The sequence below is a fragment of the Aquarana catesbeiana genome, linkage group LG08, assembly GCF_042186555.1.
Source record: "Aquarana catesbeiana isolate 2022-GZ linkage group LG08, ASM4218655v1, whole genome shotgun sequence".
In the NCBI taxonomy this organism is placed as follows: domain Eukaryota; kingdom Metazoa; phylum Chordata; class Amphibia; order Anura; family Ranidae; genus Aquarana; species Aquarana catesbeiana.
This window is the reverse complement of record NC_133331.1, coordinates 5,815,014-5,834,756: the sequence shown is the minus strand read 5'-3', so window position 1 is coordinate 5,834,756 and position 19,743 is coordinate 5,815,014. Positions and strand designations below refer to the sequence as shown.

At 55.1% G+C, this 19,743-nt stretch overlaps 1 protein-coding gene across 1 annotated transcript in view; it reads right to left on the bottom strand.

Moving 5' to 3' along the window:
• LOC141105562 (uncharacterized) overlaps positions 1-7,888 on the bottom strand; it is a 104,953-nt gene extending 97,065 nt beyond the window's left edge. Inside the window, exons 1-2 of the mRNA XM_073595454.1 lie at positions 7,776-7,888; positions 5,256-5,396 (exon numbers count right to left, since the gene is read on the bottom strand). Coding sequence (XP_073451555.1) covers positions 5,256-5,396; positions 7,776-7,859 — 225 coding nt within the window. The 5' untranslated portion in view covers positions 7,860-7,888. The remainder of the gene's footprint in view (positions 1-5,255; positions 5,397-7,775) is intronic.
• Positions 7,889-19,743: the final 11,855 nt, after the last annotated feature.

Below are 19,743 nucleotides of genomic sequence, written 5' to 3'. Positions count from 1 at the left end.
GATTAATTTCAGCACCCCTAATAATCACACACATAGGTTGGACTTGATGGACTTGTGTCTTTTTTCAACCTCGCCTACTATATGTAACATACCGGGGGGGGGTCCAACACACACACACACATACCGGGGGGTCCAACACACACACATACCGGGGGGGGGGTCCAACACACACACATACCGGGGGGGGGGGTCCAACACACACACATACCGGGGGGGGGGTCCAACACACACACATACCGGGGGGGGGGTCCAACACACACACATACCGGGGGGGGGGGGGTCCAACACACACACATACCGGGGGGGGGGGGTCCAACACACACACATACCGGGGGGGGGTCCAACACACACACATACCGGGGGGGGGTCCAACACACACACATACCGGGGGGGGGTCCAACACACACACATACCGGGGGGGGGTCCAACACACACACACACACATACCGGGGGGTCCAACACACACACGGGAGGTCCAACACACACAAATACTGGGGGGGGTCCAACACACACATACCGGGGGGGGTCCAACACACACATACCCGGGGGGGGGTCCAACACACACATACCGGGGGGGGGGTCCAACACACACATACCGGGGGGGGGGGTCCAACACACACACATACCGGGGGGGGGGGGTCCAACACACACACATACCGGGGGGGGGTCCAACACACACACATACCGGGGGGGGGGTCCAACACACACACATACCGGGGGGGGGGTCCAACACACACACATACCGGGGGGGGGGGGGGGTCCAACACACACACATACCGGGGGGGGGGGGTCCAACACACACACATACCGGGGGGGGGGGTCCAACACACACACATACGGGGGGGGGGGGGTCCAACAACACACATACCGGGGGGGGGGTCAACCACACACACATACCGGGGGGGGGGTCCAACACACACACATACCGGGGGGGGGGTCCAACACACACACATACCGGGGGGGGGGTCCAACACACACACATACCGGGGGGGGGGGTCCAACACACACACACACACACACATACCGGGGGGTCCAACACACACACACACACACACACACACACACACACACACACACACACACACACACACACACACACACACACACACACCGGGGGGGGGGGGTCCAACACACACACCGGGGAGGTCCAACACACACACATACCGGGGGGGGTCCAACACACACACCGGGGAGGTCCAACACACCCATACCGGGGGGGGGGGGTCCAACACACACACATACCGGGGGGGGGGTCCAACACACACACATACCGGGGGGGGGTCCAACACACACACATACCGGGGGGGGGTCCAACACACACACATACCGGGGGGGGGTCCAACACACACACATACCGGGGGGGGTCCAACACACACACATACCGGGGGGGGGTCCAACACACACACATACCGGGGGGGGTCCAACACACACACATACCGGGGGGGGGGGGGTCCAACACACACACATACCGGGGGGGGGGTCCAACACACACACATACCGGGGGGGGGGTCCAACACACACACATACCGGGGGGGGGGTCAACACACACACATACCGGGGGGGGGGTCCAACACACACACATACCGGGGGGGGGGTCCAACACACACCATACCGGGGGGGGGGTCCAACACACACACATACCGGGGGGGGGTCCAACACACACACATACCGGGGGGGGGGGTCCAACACACACACATACCGGGGGGTCCAACACACACACACACACATACCGGGGGGTCCAACACACACACACACATACCGGGGGGGGGTCCAACACACACACCGGGGAGGTCCAACACACACACATACCGGGGGGGGGTCCAACACACACACCGGGAGGTCCAACACACACACATACCGGGGGGGGGTCAACACACACACATACCGGGGGGGGGTCCAACACACACACATACCGGGGGGGGGGGGTCAACACACACACACACACACACACATACGGGGGGTCCAACACACACACACACATACCGGGGGGGGGTCCAACACACACACATAATGGGGGGGGGTCCAACACACACACACACATACCGGGGGGGTCCAACACACACACACACACATACCGGGGGGGGGTCCAACACACACACACATACCGGGGGGGTCCAACACACACACACATACCGGGGGGGGGGGGTCCAACACACACACACATACCGGGGGGGGGGGTCCAACACACACACACATACCGGGGGGGGGGGTCCAACACACACACACATACCGGGGGGGGGGTCCAACACACACACACATACCGGGGGGGGGGGTCCAACACACACACATACCGGGGGGGGGGTCCAACACACACACATACCGGGGGGGGGGTCCAACACACACACATACCGGGGGGGGGGTCCAACACACACACATACCGGGGGGGGGGTCCAACACACACACATACCGGGGGGGGGGTCCAACACACACACATACCGGGGGGGGGGTCCAACACACACACATACCGGGGGGGGGTTCAACACACACACATACCGGGGGGGGTCCAACACACACACATACCGGGGGGGGTCCAACACACACACATACCGGGGGGGTCCAACACACACACATACCGGGGGGGGGGTCCAACACACACACATACCGGGGGGGGGGTCCAACACACACACATACCGGGGGGGGGTCCAACACACACACATACCGGGGGGGGGGTCCAACACACACACATACCGGGGGGGGGTCCAACACACACACATACCGGGGGGGGGTCAACACACACAATTACCGGGGGGGGGGGTCCAACACACACACATACCGGGGGGGGGGGGTCCAACACACACACACGACACACATACCGGGGGGGTCCAACACACACACACACATACCGGGGTCGGGGGGGGGGTCCAACACACACACCGGGGAGGTCCAACACACACACACATACCGGGGGGGGTCCAACCCACACACACATACCGGGGGGGGTCCAACACACACACATAACGGGGGGGGGTCCAACACACCACACATACCGGGGGTCCAACACACACACATACCGGGGGGGGGTCCAACACACACACATACCGGGGGGGGTCAACACACACACATACCGGGGGGGTCCAACACACACACATACCGGGGGGGGGTCCAACACACACACATACCGGGGGGGGGGGTCCAACACACACACATACCGGGGGGGGGGTCCAACACACACACATACCGGGGGGGGGGTCCAACACACACACACACACACACATACCGGGGGGTCCAACACACACACATAATGGGGGGGGGTCCAACCCACCACACCACATCCGGGGTCCAACACACACACACATACCGGGGGGGGGTCCAACACACACACACATACCCGGGGGGGGGGGTCCAACACACAGACACACATACCGGGGGGGGGGGGTCCAACACACACACACATACCGGGGGGTCCAACACACACACATACTGGGGGGGGGGGGGTCCAACACACACACACATACCGGGGGGGTCCAACACACACACATACTGGGGGGGGGGGGTCAACACACACACACATACCGGGGGGTCCAACACACACACATACCGGGGGGGGTCCAACACACACACATACCGGGGGGGGGTCCAACACACACACATACCGGGGGGGGGGTCCAACACACACACATACCGGGGGGGGGTCCAACACACACACATACCGGGGGGGGGTTCAACACACACACATACCGGGGGGGGGTCCAACACACACACATACCGGGGGGGGTCCAACACACACACATACCGGGGGGGGTCCAACACACACACATACCGGGGGGGGGGTCCAACACACACACATACCGGGGGGGGGGTCCAACACACACACTACGGGGGGGGTCCAACACACACACATACCGGGGGGGGGTCCAACACACACACATACCGGGGGGGGGTCCAACACACACACATACCGGGGGGGGGTCCAACACACACACATACCGGGGGGGGGGGGTCCAACACACACACATACCGGGGGGGGGGGTCCAACACACACACACACACACATACCGGGGGGTCCAACACACACACACACATACCGGGGGGGGGGGTCCAACACACACACCGGGGAGGTCCAACACACACACACATACCGGGGGGGGTCCAACACACACACATACCGGGGGGGGGTCCAACACACACACATACCGGGGGGGGGTCCAACACACACACATACCGGGGGGGTCCAACACACACACATACCGGGGGGGGTCCAACACACACACATACCGGGGGGGGGTCCAACACACACACATACCGGGGGGGGTCCAACACACACACATACCGGGGGGGTCCAACACACACACATACCGGGGGGGGGTCCAACACACACACATACCGGGGGGGGGGTCCAACACACACACATACCGGGGGGGGGGTCCAACACACACACACACACACACATACCGGGGGTCCAACACACACACATAATGGGGGGGGGGTCCAACACACACACACACACATACCGGGGGGGTCCAACACACACACACACACACACACACATACCGGGGGGGGGTCCACACACACACACACACATACCGGGGGGTCCAACACACACACACATACCGGGGGGGGGGGGTCCAACACACACACACATACCGGGGGGGGGGGGTCCAACACACACACACATACCGGGGGGGGGGGTCCAACACACACACACATACCGGGGGGGGGGGTCAACACACACACACATACCGGGGGTCCAACACACACACATACTGGGGGGGGGTCCAACACACACACACACACCGGGGGGGGGGGTCCAACACACACACATACTGGGGGGGTCCAACACACACACATACCGGGGGGGGGTCCAACACACACACACATACCGGGGGGGGGGGTCCAACACACACACATACTGGGGGGGTCCAACACACCACACACACCCGGGGGGGGGGTCCAACACACACACACATACCGGGGGGGGGGGGTCCAACACACACACACATACCAGGGGCTCCAACACATACCGGGGAGCTCCAGTATACACACACTGGGGAGGTTATCCATATACATACTGGGAGCTCCACCACCGGAATCTCTGACATAGACATGCTTGGAACTCCACATACACATACTGGCAGTTCCGGCACATACACACATATATATGTACTGGGACCCCTGGTGCACACACACACACAGATACATACATACATACATACTGGGACCCCTGGGGCGCACACACGTACTGGGACCACACACACACACACACATACATACATACATACTGGGACCCCCGGGGCACGGGCGCGCTCACAAGTCACCTTGGCCTGCAGCTTCTCCACCAGCACCGCCTGCCTCTTCTGGGCTTCTAGAGAGTTCTGAAGCTCCCTCTGCAGAGCCAGCCAATCCCGGCCAAGCTCCACCCCCTGCGTCATTGTCATGTCCACGTTGGTTCCATCCGCCTGTACCAAAAAGGAGACATGAAAGCAAAATAAATGTTAAATGAAGTGCAGCAATACCTAAAAAATATTTTAAAAAAAACACACAACAACAAGGGGATAACTCCGCCTACTTTTACTGAGCGACATGCAAATTATTCTATCACAACCGGCAATCTGTACCTGACAGAGATCTCCCCGATCTACACCAAACATGGGGCCTTCTATATACTGTATAAACAATTTACATAAAATGATTTAATATTTTATGATATATCTGTACAATAAATATGTATAAAAAGTGTGTCATTGAGTCCCATTTACATACATTGCAGAGCGCGGTTGTTAATGCAGCCAATCGTTCGTTAGGATGCCGGCAGGGATTGCCCACTTAGTTTGTCCTTTGCTGGGACACATGTACCTATTGCAGTCTAATATTCTCCATAGATAGGCTGAAGGCATCCTTTGTTGTTAGGATGCAGGCAGATTGGAAGCTGGTCCCGCTGGCTACCGATTTTTACCCCAGATGGAGAGCGTGTCCTGACAACTCGGACTTTGCGCTGAGAACACCGAGATCAACATCGTCTGCCCAGAGACAAGCAGGCCTCATAGGTGGTATTCGGGTCCTGAAGTCCCCCACATACAAGTCAGGTGGGAAAGGAAAGCAGACGATGGATTACCTCTTCTTCCATCATTTATCGCTACAATGATTTGTTATTTTCCTAGAAGTATTGATTAATGTAACAAACCCCCAATAATACAGGACACAGAATTATTATTGGACAGTCATGTGACCGCTAACTCCTCCCCCAACCTGCTGATCACATGACTTACTATTATGTAAACAATGAGGTGTGACATCATCGGGAGGATTTCCTTCTCATGTCCCAAATATTTACAAAGAGGTCACAGCTAGAGAGATCTCCTCTCCTCCCACCCCAAAGTCTCCTCTCCCCTCCCACCCCAGGTTATCCCTTCTCTCATCACCCCCCAGGTCTCTTCTCCCCCTCCCACCCACCCCAAAGTCCCCCCCCCTCCCTACCCCAAAGTCTCTTCTCCCCCTCCCTACCCTCACCCCAAAGTCTCCTCTCCCCCTCCCTACCGTCACCCCAAAGTCTCCTCTCCCCCTCCCTACCCTCACCCCAAAGTCTCCTCTCCCCCTCCCTACCGTCACCCCAAAGTCTCCTCTCCCCCTCCCTACCCTCACCCCAAAGTCTCCTCTCCCCCTCCCTACCGTCACCCCAAAGTCTCCTCTCCCCCTCCCTACCCTCACCCCAAAGTCTCCTCTCCCCCTCCCTACCGTCACCCCAAAGTCTCCTCTCCCCCTCCCTACCCTCACCCCAAAGTCTCCTCTCCCCCTCCCTACCGTCACCCCAAAGTCTCCTCTCCCCCTCCCTACCGTCACCCCAAAGTCTCCTCTCCCCCTCCCTACCGTCACCCCAAAGTCTCCTCTCCCCCTCCCTACCCCCACCCCAAAGTCTCCTCTCCCCCTCCCTACCCCCCACCCCAAAGTCTCCTCTCCCCCTCCCTACCCTCACCCCAAAGTCTCCTCTCCCCCTCCCTACCCCCACCCCAAAGTCTCCTCTCCCCCTCCCTACCCCCACCCCAAAGTCTCCTCTCCCCCTCCCTACCCTCACCCCAAAGTCTCCTCTCCCCCTCCCTACCCTCACCCCAAAGTCTCCTCTCCCCCTCCCTACCCTCACCCCAAAGTCTCCTCTCCCCCTCCCTACCCCCACCCCAAAGTCTCCTCTCCCCCTCCCTACCCCCACCCCAAAGTCTCCTCTCCCCCTCCCTACCCCCACCCCAAAGTCTCCTCTCCCCTCCCACCCCAAAGTCTCCTCTCCCCCTCCCTACCGTCACCCCAAAGTCTCCTCTCCCCCTCCCTACCCCCACCCCAAAGTCTCCTCTCCCCCTCCCTACCCCCACCCCAAAGTCTCCTCTCCCCTCCCACCCCAAAGTCTCCTCTCCCCCTCCCTACCGTCACCCCAAAGTCTCCTCTCCCCCTCCCTACCCTCACCCCAAAGTCTCCTCTCCCCCTCCCTACCCTCACCCCAAAGTCTCCTCTCCCCCTCCCTACCCTCACCCCAAAGTCTCCTCTCCCCCTCCCTACCCCCACCCCAAAGTCTCCTCTCCCCCTCCCTACCCCCACCCCAAAGTCTCCTCTCCCCCTCCCTACCCTCACCCCAAAGTCTCCTCTCCCCCTCCCTACCCCCACCCCAAAGTCTCCTCTCCCCCTCCCTACCCCCACCCCAAAGTCTCCTCTCCCACCCCTCCTTACCCACCCCACCACAGGGTCCCCAACCCCAAAGTCTCTTCTCCCCCCCACCCCAGGGTCTCCTCTCTCTCTCTCCGCCCCCTAGGGTTCCATCTTCCTCTATGCCCCTAGTGTCTCCTCTCTCTCACCTCATCTTGAATCTCCCGGTTCGGGTCTCCTCTCACCTCTCCGGACCAACCACTTCCTGCCCCGCCGTCACATGACCTCCGCATCCCCCTAACAACTCATCGCTCCGCCCCCTAACGACCAGAGCTGTCTCCAGGGGGCGGGGCTGGGCATCATCACGAACCGTTGTCTGACCTCCGCCCCGCCTCCTCCGTACACCCCGCCCCCTTCTTACACTCCGTCCCACCCCCTCCGTACATCCCGCCTCCTCCGTACACCCCGCCCCGCCTACCTCCGTACACCCCGCCCCCTCCATACATTCCTCCCCGCCCCCTCCTCCCTCTGTACTGGGACTTGTAGTTCGGGATGACAGAACAGACACACCGATCCCGGGATAAGAGACTCTCTATATACGGGGAGCCTCGGAGAGGTGGTGCAGTGGGCAGTACACAGGGTGGTGCAGTGGGTAGTACACAAAGTGGTGCAGTGGGCAGTACACAGGGTGGTGCAGTGGGCAGAACACAGGGTAGTGCAGTGGGCAGTACACAGGGTGGTGCAGTGGGTAGTACACAGGGTGGTGCAGTGGGCAGAACACAGGGTAGTGCAGTGGGCAGTACACAGGGTGGCGCAGTGGGTAGTACACAGGGTAGTGCAGTGGGTAGTACACAGGGTGGTGCAGTGGGTAGTACACAGGGTAGTGCAGTGGGCAGTACACAGGGTGGCGCAGTGGGTAGTACACAGAGTGGTGCAGTGGGTAGTACACAGGGTGGTGCAGTGGGCAGTACACAGGGTGGCGCAGTGGGTAGTACACAGGGTGGCACAGTGGGCAGTACACAGGGTGGTGCAGTGGGCAGTACACAGGGTGGCGCAGTGGGTAGTACACAGGGTGGCACAGTGGGTAGTACACAGGGTGGTGCAGTGGGCAGTACACAGGATGGCGCAGTGGGTAGTACACAGGGTGGTGCAGTGGGTAGTATATAGTATGGTGCAGTGGGCAGTACACAGGGTGGTGCAGTGGGTAGTACACAGGGTGGTGCAGTGGGTAGTATATAGTATGGTGCAGTGGGCAGTACACAGGGTGGTGCAGTGGGTAGTACACAGGGTAGTGCAGTGGGTAGTACACAGGGTGGCGCAGTGGGTAGTACACAGGGTAGTGCAGTGGGTAGTACACAGGGTGGCGCAGTGGGTAGTACACAGAGTGGTGCAGTGGGCAGTACACAGGGTGGCGCAGTGGGTAGTACACAGGGTGGCACAGTGGGCAGTACACAGGGTGGTGCAGTGGGCAGTACACAGGGTGGCGCAGTGGGTAGTACACAGGGTGGCGCAGTGGGTAGTACACAGGGTGGCACAGTGGGTAGTACACAGGGTGGTGCAGTGGGCAGTACACAGGATGGCGCAGTGGGTAGTACACAGGGTGGTGCAGTGGGTAGTATATAGTATGGTGCAGTGGTTAGTACACAGGGTGGTGCAGTGTGCAGGACACAGGGTGGTGCAGTGGGTAGTATATAGTATGGTGCAGTGGTTAGTACACAGGGTGGTGCAGTGTGCAGAACACAGGGTGGTGCAGTGGGTAGTATATAGTATGGTGCAGTAGTACACAGGGTAGTACACAGGGTGGTGCAGTGGGTAGTATATAGTATGGCGCAGTGGGCAGTACACAGGGTGGTTGCAGTGGGTAGTACACAGGGTGGCGCAGTGGGTAGTACACAGAGTGGTGCAGTGGGCAGTACACAGGGTGGTGCAGTGGGCAGTACACAGAGTGGTGCAGTGGGTAGTACACAGGGTGGCACAGTGGGCAGTACACAGGGTGGTGCAGTGGGCAGTACACAGAGTGGTGCAGTGGGCAGTACACAGGGTGGCGCAGTGGGCAGTACACAGGGTGGTGCAGTGGGCAGTACACAGAGTGGTGCAGTGGGTAGTACACAGGGTGGTGCAGTGGGCAGTACACAGAGTGGTGCAGTGGGCAGTACACAGGGTGGCGCAGTGGGCAGTACACAGGGTTCCGCAGTGGGCTGCATATAGTATGGTGCACTGGGCAGTACACAGGTTGGTGCAGTGGGCAGTACACAGGGTGGTGCAGTGGGCAGTATATAGTAGCCGTTATTTCTTCAAAGCTGGGGGAATGTGCCAAGATGGGGAAGGGTGGGGGGAGGGGGGTCCACTTGCATTTGTAAATTTCGAAAGCCAATGTAAAGGAATATTAGTGATAAGAGAAAGCACTGATGGGTTTAACTAATAATTTTTCTGGTTTATTTCTCCTTTAAGAGGGCGTGGCAGGGGGTGTGTCCTATGTCTACATACTTTTGCTAATAGATGTCTCTCGCTTTTTCTTTAACACGCGGCGTATAGCTGGTAGTTATGGAGCGGGCCAGGAATCCAGCCGCCGCTATCCTTTACAACCAATGAGTCATCAGCTGTCAGCGGGCTTCCCCAATGAGTGAGCTGTCAGCGGGCTTCCCCAATGAGTCAGCTGTCAGCGGGCTTCCCCAATGAGTGAGCTGTCAGCGGGCTTCCCCAATGAGTGAGCTGTCAGCGGGCTTCCCCAATGAGTGAGCTGTCAGCGGGCTTCCCCAATGAGTCAGCTGTCAGCAGGCTTCCCCAATGAGTGAGCTGTCAGCAGGCTTCCCCAATGAGTGAGCTGTCAGCGGGCTTCTCCAATGAGTGAGCTGTCAGCGGGCTTCCCCAATGAGTGAGCTGTCAGCGGGCTTCCCCAATGAGTCATCAGCTGTCAGCAGGCTTCCCTAATGAGTGAGCTGTCAGCGGGCTTCCCCAATGAGTCATCAGCTGTCAGCAGGCTTCCCCAATGAGTGAGCTGTCAGCGGGCTTCCCCAATGAGTGAGCTGTCAGCGGGCTTCTCCACTGACAGCTGAATGTAAAAACAAGAGTTGCTGGCAAAAAAAAAAAAAAACGGCACGGGGTTCCTCCCCCAATCCATCCTCTTTGGTCTGGTATGGATTTTGAGGGGGACCCCACGCCAAAAATTAAAACCGGCCACATGCCCTTAAACCCCGCCCCCCAAAGCACAAAGGCCTCTTCCTGACAACCCTGGGCGGTGGTTGTGGGGGTCTGCGGGCGGGGGAGGGGGGTTTATCAGAACCCCCCCACATACCCTACCCATTCGCCAAAAAATTGAGTAAAGACACAGCACGAGTTTTTTGACAAATCCTTTGCTAAAAAATTAAAAACCATGACCCCCCGATGTAGATCCATTCTCAATCACGACGCCCCACCGCACCTCGTGTGGAAGACTCCCATCAACTGCGTGCTCCGCCCTCTGACATTTCTAAAATAGCTAAAGGGGCGGAGTCACCCGGCGATGTCACCTGGTGCCACCAACTCCACCCCCCTTCCCCTCCGTGGCGGCAGCAGCCCAGCATTTTGCAAACGCACTTAAAAAACAGCATCAAAAACGCAACACTAGCATTTTTTTGCTGCGGGTCCATTGAAGTCTTTTACACGCAAAACGCAACCTGCTGCACGGAGGGGGGAATAAAGCCCCCCCACCCTTTCCAAAACGTACCGGCTGAAAAACACATAAATAGTGAGCGCCTATTATAGGAACCCGGTTCAATGGACTGTAATGCATATCTGCAAAACGCACTAAAAAAACGCAAAGGTGTGAACCGAGACGTAACCACTTGCCGCAAATCGCCGTAGCCGTACGCCGGTCTTTTGACGCTAAATACCGTTATTATGGCAGCAGACAGCGGCCACAACCCCGGTGGGCAGTCCTCTTTGGGATAAAAGTGGTCTCTGCGGTGGATTCGCCGCGAGATCACTTTTATCGGGGGGGGCGGGACACCCCACACCCCCCCACCCTCCCGCCACGCTTCAGTCATCTCCGCTGCTTACCGGAGCCGTCGGTAGCGGCAGAGTCACGTCCTCTCCCCTGACAGGCCTGGAGCCGAATGAGGGAAGATGGCCCCTCCACTCAGCCCCCATAACATTGAATAACGGGAGCGAGATGTCAGATATCACTCCCGCCCCAATGGTCTTAAAGTATAGTTCCACCACTTTTACAACTCTTCACCATTCCTCACTAAACTGTGCACTGTAAAGGAAATTTTTCACTTCCTCCTCCCTGGCCGCGGCCCATCGCATCATTTCCTGTTTGCAATGCCTTCTGGAAGGGGCGGCAACCTCCTCTGACACTGCCGTTGCTATGGAAAACTGACCTGAAACCTATTACACTGCTTGTGCTGCACTGGAGCATGTGCGAGATCTGCAAGGATGAGATCCAGGAAGAAAAGCAGTCTGGCTTCAGATGCCCACACTTAAGATGGCCACGGCCTGCTGGAAGTTTATAAAATAACAAACTACTGCTATAAACTAACAAAACAGACCTTAGTTTACAGACTAACTTTACTAGAATACATTAAGCTTGTGTATTATAGGGGTATTTTTATTTTAAAAAGTATAATTTCGACCGGGACACCACTTTAAAGGGGAATTTTTTTTTTTTTGGGTAAAAAAAGACATTTCATTTTTTTTTTTTATATGTATTTTAGTGTAAATATGAGATTTGAGGTCTTTTTGACCCCCCCAGATCTCATATTTAAGAGGTCCTGTCATGCTTTTTTTTCTATTACAAGGGATGTTTACATTCCTTGTAACAGGAATAAAAGTGACCCACATTTTTTTTTTAAAGGACAGTGTAAAAAAATAAAAAGTAAAATAATAAAAAAAAAAAAAAAAATTAAAGCACCCCGTCTCGCCAAGCTCGCGCACAGAAGCGAACGCATACGTAACTCACTCCCACATATAAAAACGGTGTTCAAACCACACATGTGAGGTATCGCCGCGATTGTTGGAGCGAGAGCAATAATTCTAGCCCTAGACCTCCTCTGTAACTCAAAACTGGTAACCTGTAGACATTTTTAAATGTCGCCTATGGAGATTTTTAAAGGGTCAAAGTTTGTCGCCGTTGCACGAGCGGGCGCAATTTTGAAGCGTGACATGTTGGGTATCAATTTACTCGGCGTAACATTATCTTTCACAATATATTTTAAAAATTGGGCTAACTTTGCTGTTGTATTTTGTATTTTTTGACAAAAAAAATGCGCTTATAAGACCGCTGCGCAAATACAGTGTGACATAAAGTATTGCAGCAACTGCCATTTTTATTCTCTAGGGTGTCTGAAAAAATATATATAATGTTTGGGGGTTCTAAAGAATTTTCTAGCAAAAAAAAAAAAAAAAAAAACTGATTTTAACTTGTAAACAACAAAAGTCAAAAAGAGGCTTGGTCCTTAAGTGGTTGAAGTAAGTTTACAAAAGGAAAAAAAATATGCATGCAGTAAATAATTTGTGGTCCCAGCATACGATATTTAAGGAATCGCCAGCGGCCACAAATACTGCAGCTGCTGACTTTTAAAATAAGGACACTTACCTGTCCAAGGCGCCCGCGATGTCGGCACCCGAAGCCGATTTGTCCCTTGGCTCTCGGGTGGAGGCGTCGCCATCTTAGGTAAGGGAATCAGGAAGTGAAGCCTTGCGGCTTCACTTCCTTGTTCCCTACTACGCATGTGCGACTCGCACTGCGCGATCCCCCTGGTCCATGTTGTCTTCTGGGACCTGTGTGTCTTCTAGAAGACAGCGGGGGGGGGATGGCGCCGGAAGTGGCATAGATACCGGCGGGTGGTTTGGCTAATAGCCACCAAGGTGGAGGCACCGGAGTTTGGAGAACATGTTGTGTTGCACCACGTAGGGTTGCCACATCATCCCTTTAATCCAGGACACATATTAATTACGCAGGTTCTGATTTAATGCAGATAAGACACCAAGTGAGTTTAATTACCACCTTAATCAGCCACAGAACCTGTGTAATTAATGTGTGCCCTGGATTAAAGGGATGATGTGGCAACCCTAGCGGTAGCATGGCAGGTAGAACTTTGCAGGGGACCGGAACAACCATTCATCGTAGAAGCACTGACCGATGGACAATGGGAGAGAGAGAGGCAGCAGGTGATGTCGGCCACAACAAGGTCCCAAAACCAAATGGTGTTCATCGTCAATCTCATCTTCATGTTGGTGACCCAAAATACCAGAATTTTTCTACAAGGAGGGTGACCACCATGACCAAGATGGTGAACACTGGTGGTTGTATATGGACAGTACGCTCAGGGTCACCACTGATATTCGTCATCTTTAAATACGGTAAAGGCAGAGAGGAAAGTCTGAGTCTTGTTCCTGATGGGCAACACAGAGAGATCTCGTTCCCGGATCCCTAACAAAGCAGATTGATAGATAAAGAGCTCTCTGTAATGTAAGGCTGATATCTGGGATAAGTAGATATTGTCTAAATACGAGAGGCTTGTGTATTCATAAAGAGGAACTAAAGTCCTGCAAAGTCTCTTTCATATAAAAAAAAATTTAAAGAATAGAGCCGGGTACATTAGTAAAGTAGAGCTAATTGTTAAAGTAGAGAACAGTATGCATGGAGAGGTGGAGAAAGGCAGCAGAGGAGAAACTTGTGGACCGGAGGAGGTGGCTTTGATGGTGGAGTGGGATCGATGTCTAGGGGGATGCACTGTAAGAACGTTGTGTGGTGACTGGGGAGAGATGAACTGTGAATGGGGGAGGCAAGTTGGCTGGGGAGTAGTGCACTGGGAGAGAGTGGGAAGGGAGGGGCGCACTGTGTGAGGGTGAGTTGGTTGGGGAGGGGTGCACTGTGAGAGGGTGAGTATTTGTTGGGGAGGGGTGCACTGTGAGAGGGTGAGTTGGCTAGGGAGGGGCGCACTGTGTGCGGGTGAGTTGGTTGGGGAGGGGTGCACTGTGTGAGGGGGAATTAGCTGGGGAGGGGCGCACTGTGAGAGGGTGAGTTGGTTGGGGAGGGGTGCACTGTGAGAGGGTGAGTATTTGTTGGGGAGGGGTGCACTGTGAGAGGGTGAGTTGGCTAGGGAGGGGCGCACTGTGTGCGGGTGAGTTGGTTGGGAGGGGCGCACTGTGAGAGGGTGAGTTGGTTTGGGAGGGGGGTGCACTGTGAGAGGGTGAGTGGGATGGGGAGGGGTGCACTGTGAGTGGGCTGGGAGGGGGTGCACTGTGTAAGGATGAGTTGGCTGGGGAGGGGTGCACTGGGAGAGGGTGAGTGGGAAGGAAGGGGTGCACTGTAAGAGGGTGGTTGGCTGGGGAGGGGCGCACTGTGTGAGTTGGTTGGGTAGGGGTGCACTGTGTGAGGGTGAGTTAGCTGGGGAGGGGCGCACTGTGAGATGGTGAGATGGTTGGGGGGGTTAACTGTGAGAGGGTGAGTGGGCTGGGAGGGGTGCACTGTGAGTGGGCTTGGAGGGGTGCACTGTGAGAGGGTGAGTTGGTTGGGGAGGGGTGCACTGTGAGAAGGTGAGTTAGTTGGGTAGGTGTGCACTGTGAGAGGGCTAGTTGGTTGGGAAGGGGTGCATTGTAAGAAGGTGAGTTGGTTGGAGAGGGGTGCACTGTGAAAGGGTGAGTGGGCTGGGGAGGGGTGCACTGTGAGTGGGCTTGGTGGGATGCACTGTGAGAGGGTGAGTTGGCTGGAGAGGGGTGCACTGTGAGAAGGTGAGTTAGTTGGGTAGTTGTGCACTGTGAGAGGGCTAGTTGGTTTGGAAGGGGTGCATTGTAAGAGGGTGAGTTGGTTGGGGAGGGGTGCACTGTGAAAGGGTGAGTTGGCTGGGGGGGGTGTACCCTGAGAGGGTAAGTTGGCTGGGAGGGGAGCACTGTGAGAGGGTGAGTTGGCTGGGAAAGGATGCACTGCGATATGGTAAGTTGGCTGGGAGGGGGGGTGAGAGTGCACTGTGAGAGGGCGAGTTGCCTCGGGAGAGGTGCACTGGGAGGGGTGAGTTGGTTAGGGAGGGGTGCACTGTGAGAGGGTGAGTTGGCTGGAGAGGGGTGCACTGTGTGAGGGTGAGTTAGCTAGGGAGGGGCGCACTGTGAGAGGGTGAGTTGGTTGGGAGGGCGGACACTGTGAGAGGGTGAGTTGGTTGGGAGGGGGGTGCACTGTGAGAGGATGAGTTGGTTGGGAGGGGGTGCACTGTGAGAGGGTGAGTTGGTTGGGAGGGGGGGTGCACTGTGAGAGGGTGAGTTGGTTGGGGGGGGGTGCACTGTGAGAGGGTGAGTTGGTTGGGGAGGGGCGCACTGTGTGAAGGTGAGTTGGCTAGGGAGGGGCGCACTGTGTGAGGGTGAGTTGGTTGGGGAGGGGCGCACTGTGTGAGAGTGAGTTAGCTAGGGAGGGGCGCACTGTCAGAGGGTGAGTTGGTTGGGAGGGGGGGTGCACTGTGAGAGGGTGAGTGGGCTGGGAGGGGTGCACTGTGTGAGGGTGAGTTGGTTAGGGAGGGGCGCACTGTGTGAGGGTGAGTTGGTTGGGGAGGGGCGCACTGTGTGAGAGTGAGTTAGCTAGGGAGGGGTGCACTGTGAGAGGGTGAGTGGGCTGGGAGGGGTGCACTATGAGAGGGTGAGTGGGCTGGGAGGGGTGCACTATGAGAGGGTGAGTGGGCTGGGAGGGGCGCACTGTGTGAGAGTGAGTTAGCTAGGGAGGGGTGCACTATGAGAGGGTGAGTTGGCTGGGAGGGGCGCACTGTGTGAGAGTGAGTTAGCTAGGGAGGGGTGCACTGTAAGAGGGTGAGTGGGATGGGAGGGGTGCACTGTGAGAGGGTGAGTTGGCTAGGGAGGGGCGCACTGTGTAAGGGTGAGTTGGTTGGGGAGGGGCACACTGTGTGAGAGTGAGTTAGCTAGGGAGGGGTGCACTGTGAGAGGGTGAGTTGGTTGGGAGGGGGGGTGCACTGTAAGAGGGTGAGTGGGCTGGGAGGGGCGCACTATGAGAGGGTGAGTGGGCTGGGAGGGGTGCACTGTGTGAGGGTGAGTTGGTTAGGGAGGGGCGCACTGTGTGAGGGTGAGTTGGTTGGGGAGGGGCGCACTGTGTGAGGGTGAGTTAGCTAGGGAGGGGCGCACTGTGTGAGAGTGAGTTAGCTAGGGAGGGGTGCACTGTGAGAGGGTGAGTGGGCTGGGAGGGGTGCACTATGAGAGGGTGAGTGGGCTGGGAGGGGCGCACTGTGTGAGAGTGAGTTAGCTAGAGAGGGGTGCACTATGAGAGGGTGAGTGGGCTGGGAGGGGCGCACTGTGTGAGAGTGAGTTAGCTAGGGAGGGGTGCACTGTGAGAGGGTGAGTGGGATGGGAGGGGGTGCACTGTGAGAGGGTGAGTTGGCTAGGGAGGGGTGCACTGTGAGAGGGTGAGTTGGTTGGGAGGGGTGCACTGTGTGAGGGTGAGTGGGATGGGGAGGGGTGCACTGTGTGAGGGTGAGTGGGATGGGGAGGGGTGCACTGGGAGGGGGTCATTTGGTTGAGGAGGGGTGCACTGGGAGTGGGTCATTTGGTTGGGGAGGGGAGCACTGGGAGGGGGTCATTTGGTTGGGGAGGGGTGCACTGTGAGAGGGTGAGTGGGCTGGGAGGGGGTCATTTGGTTGGGGAGGGGGGCACTGGGAGGGGGTCATTTGGTTGGGGAGGGGGTGCACTGTGAGAGGGAATTGTTAACCCCCTGAAATGCTTTGGACAGCTTTTATCTTCCTTTTGTCACATTTTTATCAACAATAAATGATTATGGACTCTTAAGGCGACTGTCTGGTTCACTTTTTGTTGATTTCCCATGGAGTTCTCCATTTAGGAGGCCATTCCTCCTTGGGTAGAGCGGTCAAGGTTAAAACTTCAAGCCCAACCAATAGCTCCTAATTGGCGGATGAAAGAACCAAGTCTAGCGCCTAGGTGCACTGTGAGAGGGAGATTGGGCTGGGGAGGCGCTAGACTCGGTTCTTTCATCCGCCAATTAGGAGCTATTGGTTGGGCTTGAAGTTTTAAACAAGACATCCATATTCATGATAAATTAGAAGATCCTTGGTGGGGTTTACGTGCACTAAATACTGCAGATTATATTATAGATTAGATTTTTATTTTGCTCATAGTTACACTGTAACATTATTTTTCCCAACTTCCTTCCTCATTTACGTTCATTGACCGCAGTGTTAGTTTTCATATAGAGGAGCGCTCCATCTCCAGCCCCGGTCACAAGGTTATCTGATAAGGCCTTACTTTAGTTTTTTCAATCTCTAACTCATGGCCGGATTCTAGTTCTACGCTCTTCTCCATGTTTATTTATTGCTTTGAAATCCGAATAAAGGCAACGTGTAGTGGATATATACAGCGGGGAAAATAATGATTTGGTCCCCTGCAGATTGTATAAGTTTTGCCCACTTACAAAGAAATGAAGGGTCTATAATTTTTATCATAGGTGTATTTTATATGATAGAGACAGAACATCAACCAAAAATCCAGAAAAAAAACAGGATACAAATGTTATAAATGGAGTTGCAGTTCAGTGAGTAAAATAAGTATTTGATCCTCAAGCAAAACATGACTTAGTAGTTGGTGGAGAAACCCTTGTTGGCGATCACAGAGGTCAGACGTTTCTTGTAGGTGGTGACCAGGTTTGCACACATCTCAGGAGGGATTTTGGTCCACTCTTCTTTACAGATCTTCTCTAAATCCTTAAGGGTTTCTTGGCAACTCGAAGTTTCATCTCCCTCCATACATTTTCTTAAGGATTAAGGTCTGGAGACTGGCTAGGCCACTCCATGACCTTCATGTTCTTCTTCTTGAGTTGCCTTGGCGGTATGTTTTGGGTCATTGTCATGCTTGAGGACCCATCCATGACCCATCTTCAGTGTTCTGGCTGAGGGAAGAAGGTTTTCATCCAAGATTTTACAATACATGGCCCCGTCCATTGGACCCTCAGTGCGGCAAAGTCGGCCTGGACCTTTATCAGAGAAACGGCCCCAAAGCATCATGTTTCCACCTCCGTGTGTGACTGTAGGGATGATGTGACTGTAGGGATGATGTGTGACTGTAGGGATGGTGTTCTTAGGGTCATAGTCAGCATTTTTCTTCCTCCAAATACGGTGAGTCAATTTTGGTCTCATCTGACCACAGCACTATCTCTTAATCCTTCTCTGAATCATTTAGATGTTCATTGGCAAACTTCAGACGGACCTCTACATGTGCCTTCTGGAGGAGGGGGACTCTCCATGTTTGGAGGAAGAAAAATGCTGACCCTAAGAACACCATCCCTACAGTCACACACGGAGGTGGAAACATGATGCTTTGGGGCTGTTTCTCTGCTAAAGGTACAGACCGACTTTGCCGCATTGAGGGGCCAATGGACGGGGCCATGTATTGTAAAATCTTGGATGAGAACCTTCTTCCCTCAGCCAGAACACTGAAGATGGGTCATGGATGGGTCTTCCAGCATGACAATGACCCAAAACATACCACCAAGGCAACAAAGGAGTGGCTCAAGAAGAAGCACATTAAGGACATGGAGTGGCCTAGCCAGTCTCCAGACCTTAATCCTATAGAAAATGTATGGAGGGAGCTGAAACTTCGAGTTACCAAGCGACAGCCAAGAATCCTTAAGGATTTAGAGAAGATCTGTAGAGAAGAGTGGACCAAAATCCCTCCTGAGATGTGTGCAAACCTGGTCACCACCTACAAGAAACGTCTGACCTCTGTGATCACCAACAAGGGTTTCTCCACCAAGTCATGTTTTGCTTGGGGATCAAATGCCTATTTTACTCATTGAACTCCATTTATAACATTTGTATTGTGTGTTTTTTCTGGATTTTTGGTTGATATTCTGTCTCTATCATATAAAATACACCTATGATAGAAATTATAGACCCTTCATTTCTTTGTAAGTGGGCAAACTTACACAATCTGCAGGGGAGCAAATCCCCCCCCCCCCACACTGTATTTATTTTGTTATAGTGAACACTAAAGCATACAATTTACAAAGAAAATCTTTTTATTGTTTATCAGGTGAAATATTACAATTTGCATTTTACTACTAGCCAGCAGGTGGCGCTTTATACACCTTCTACCATGTTTTTCAGTTCTTTTTACCTCCCACTGTAAAATTATAATTGGCTTAAAGTGTCACCAAAGAGAAAACTATTGTTTTCAGTTTAGATAGAGTAA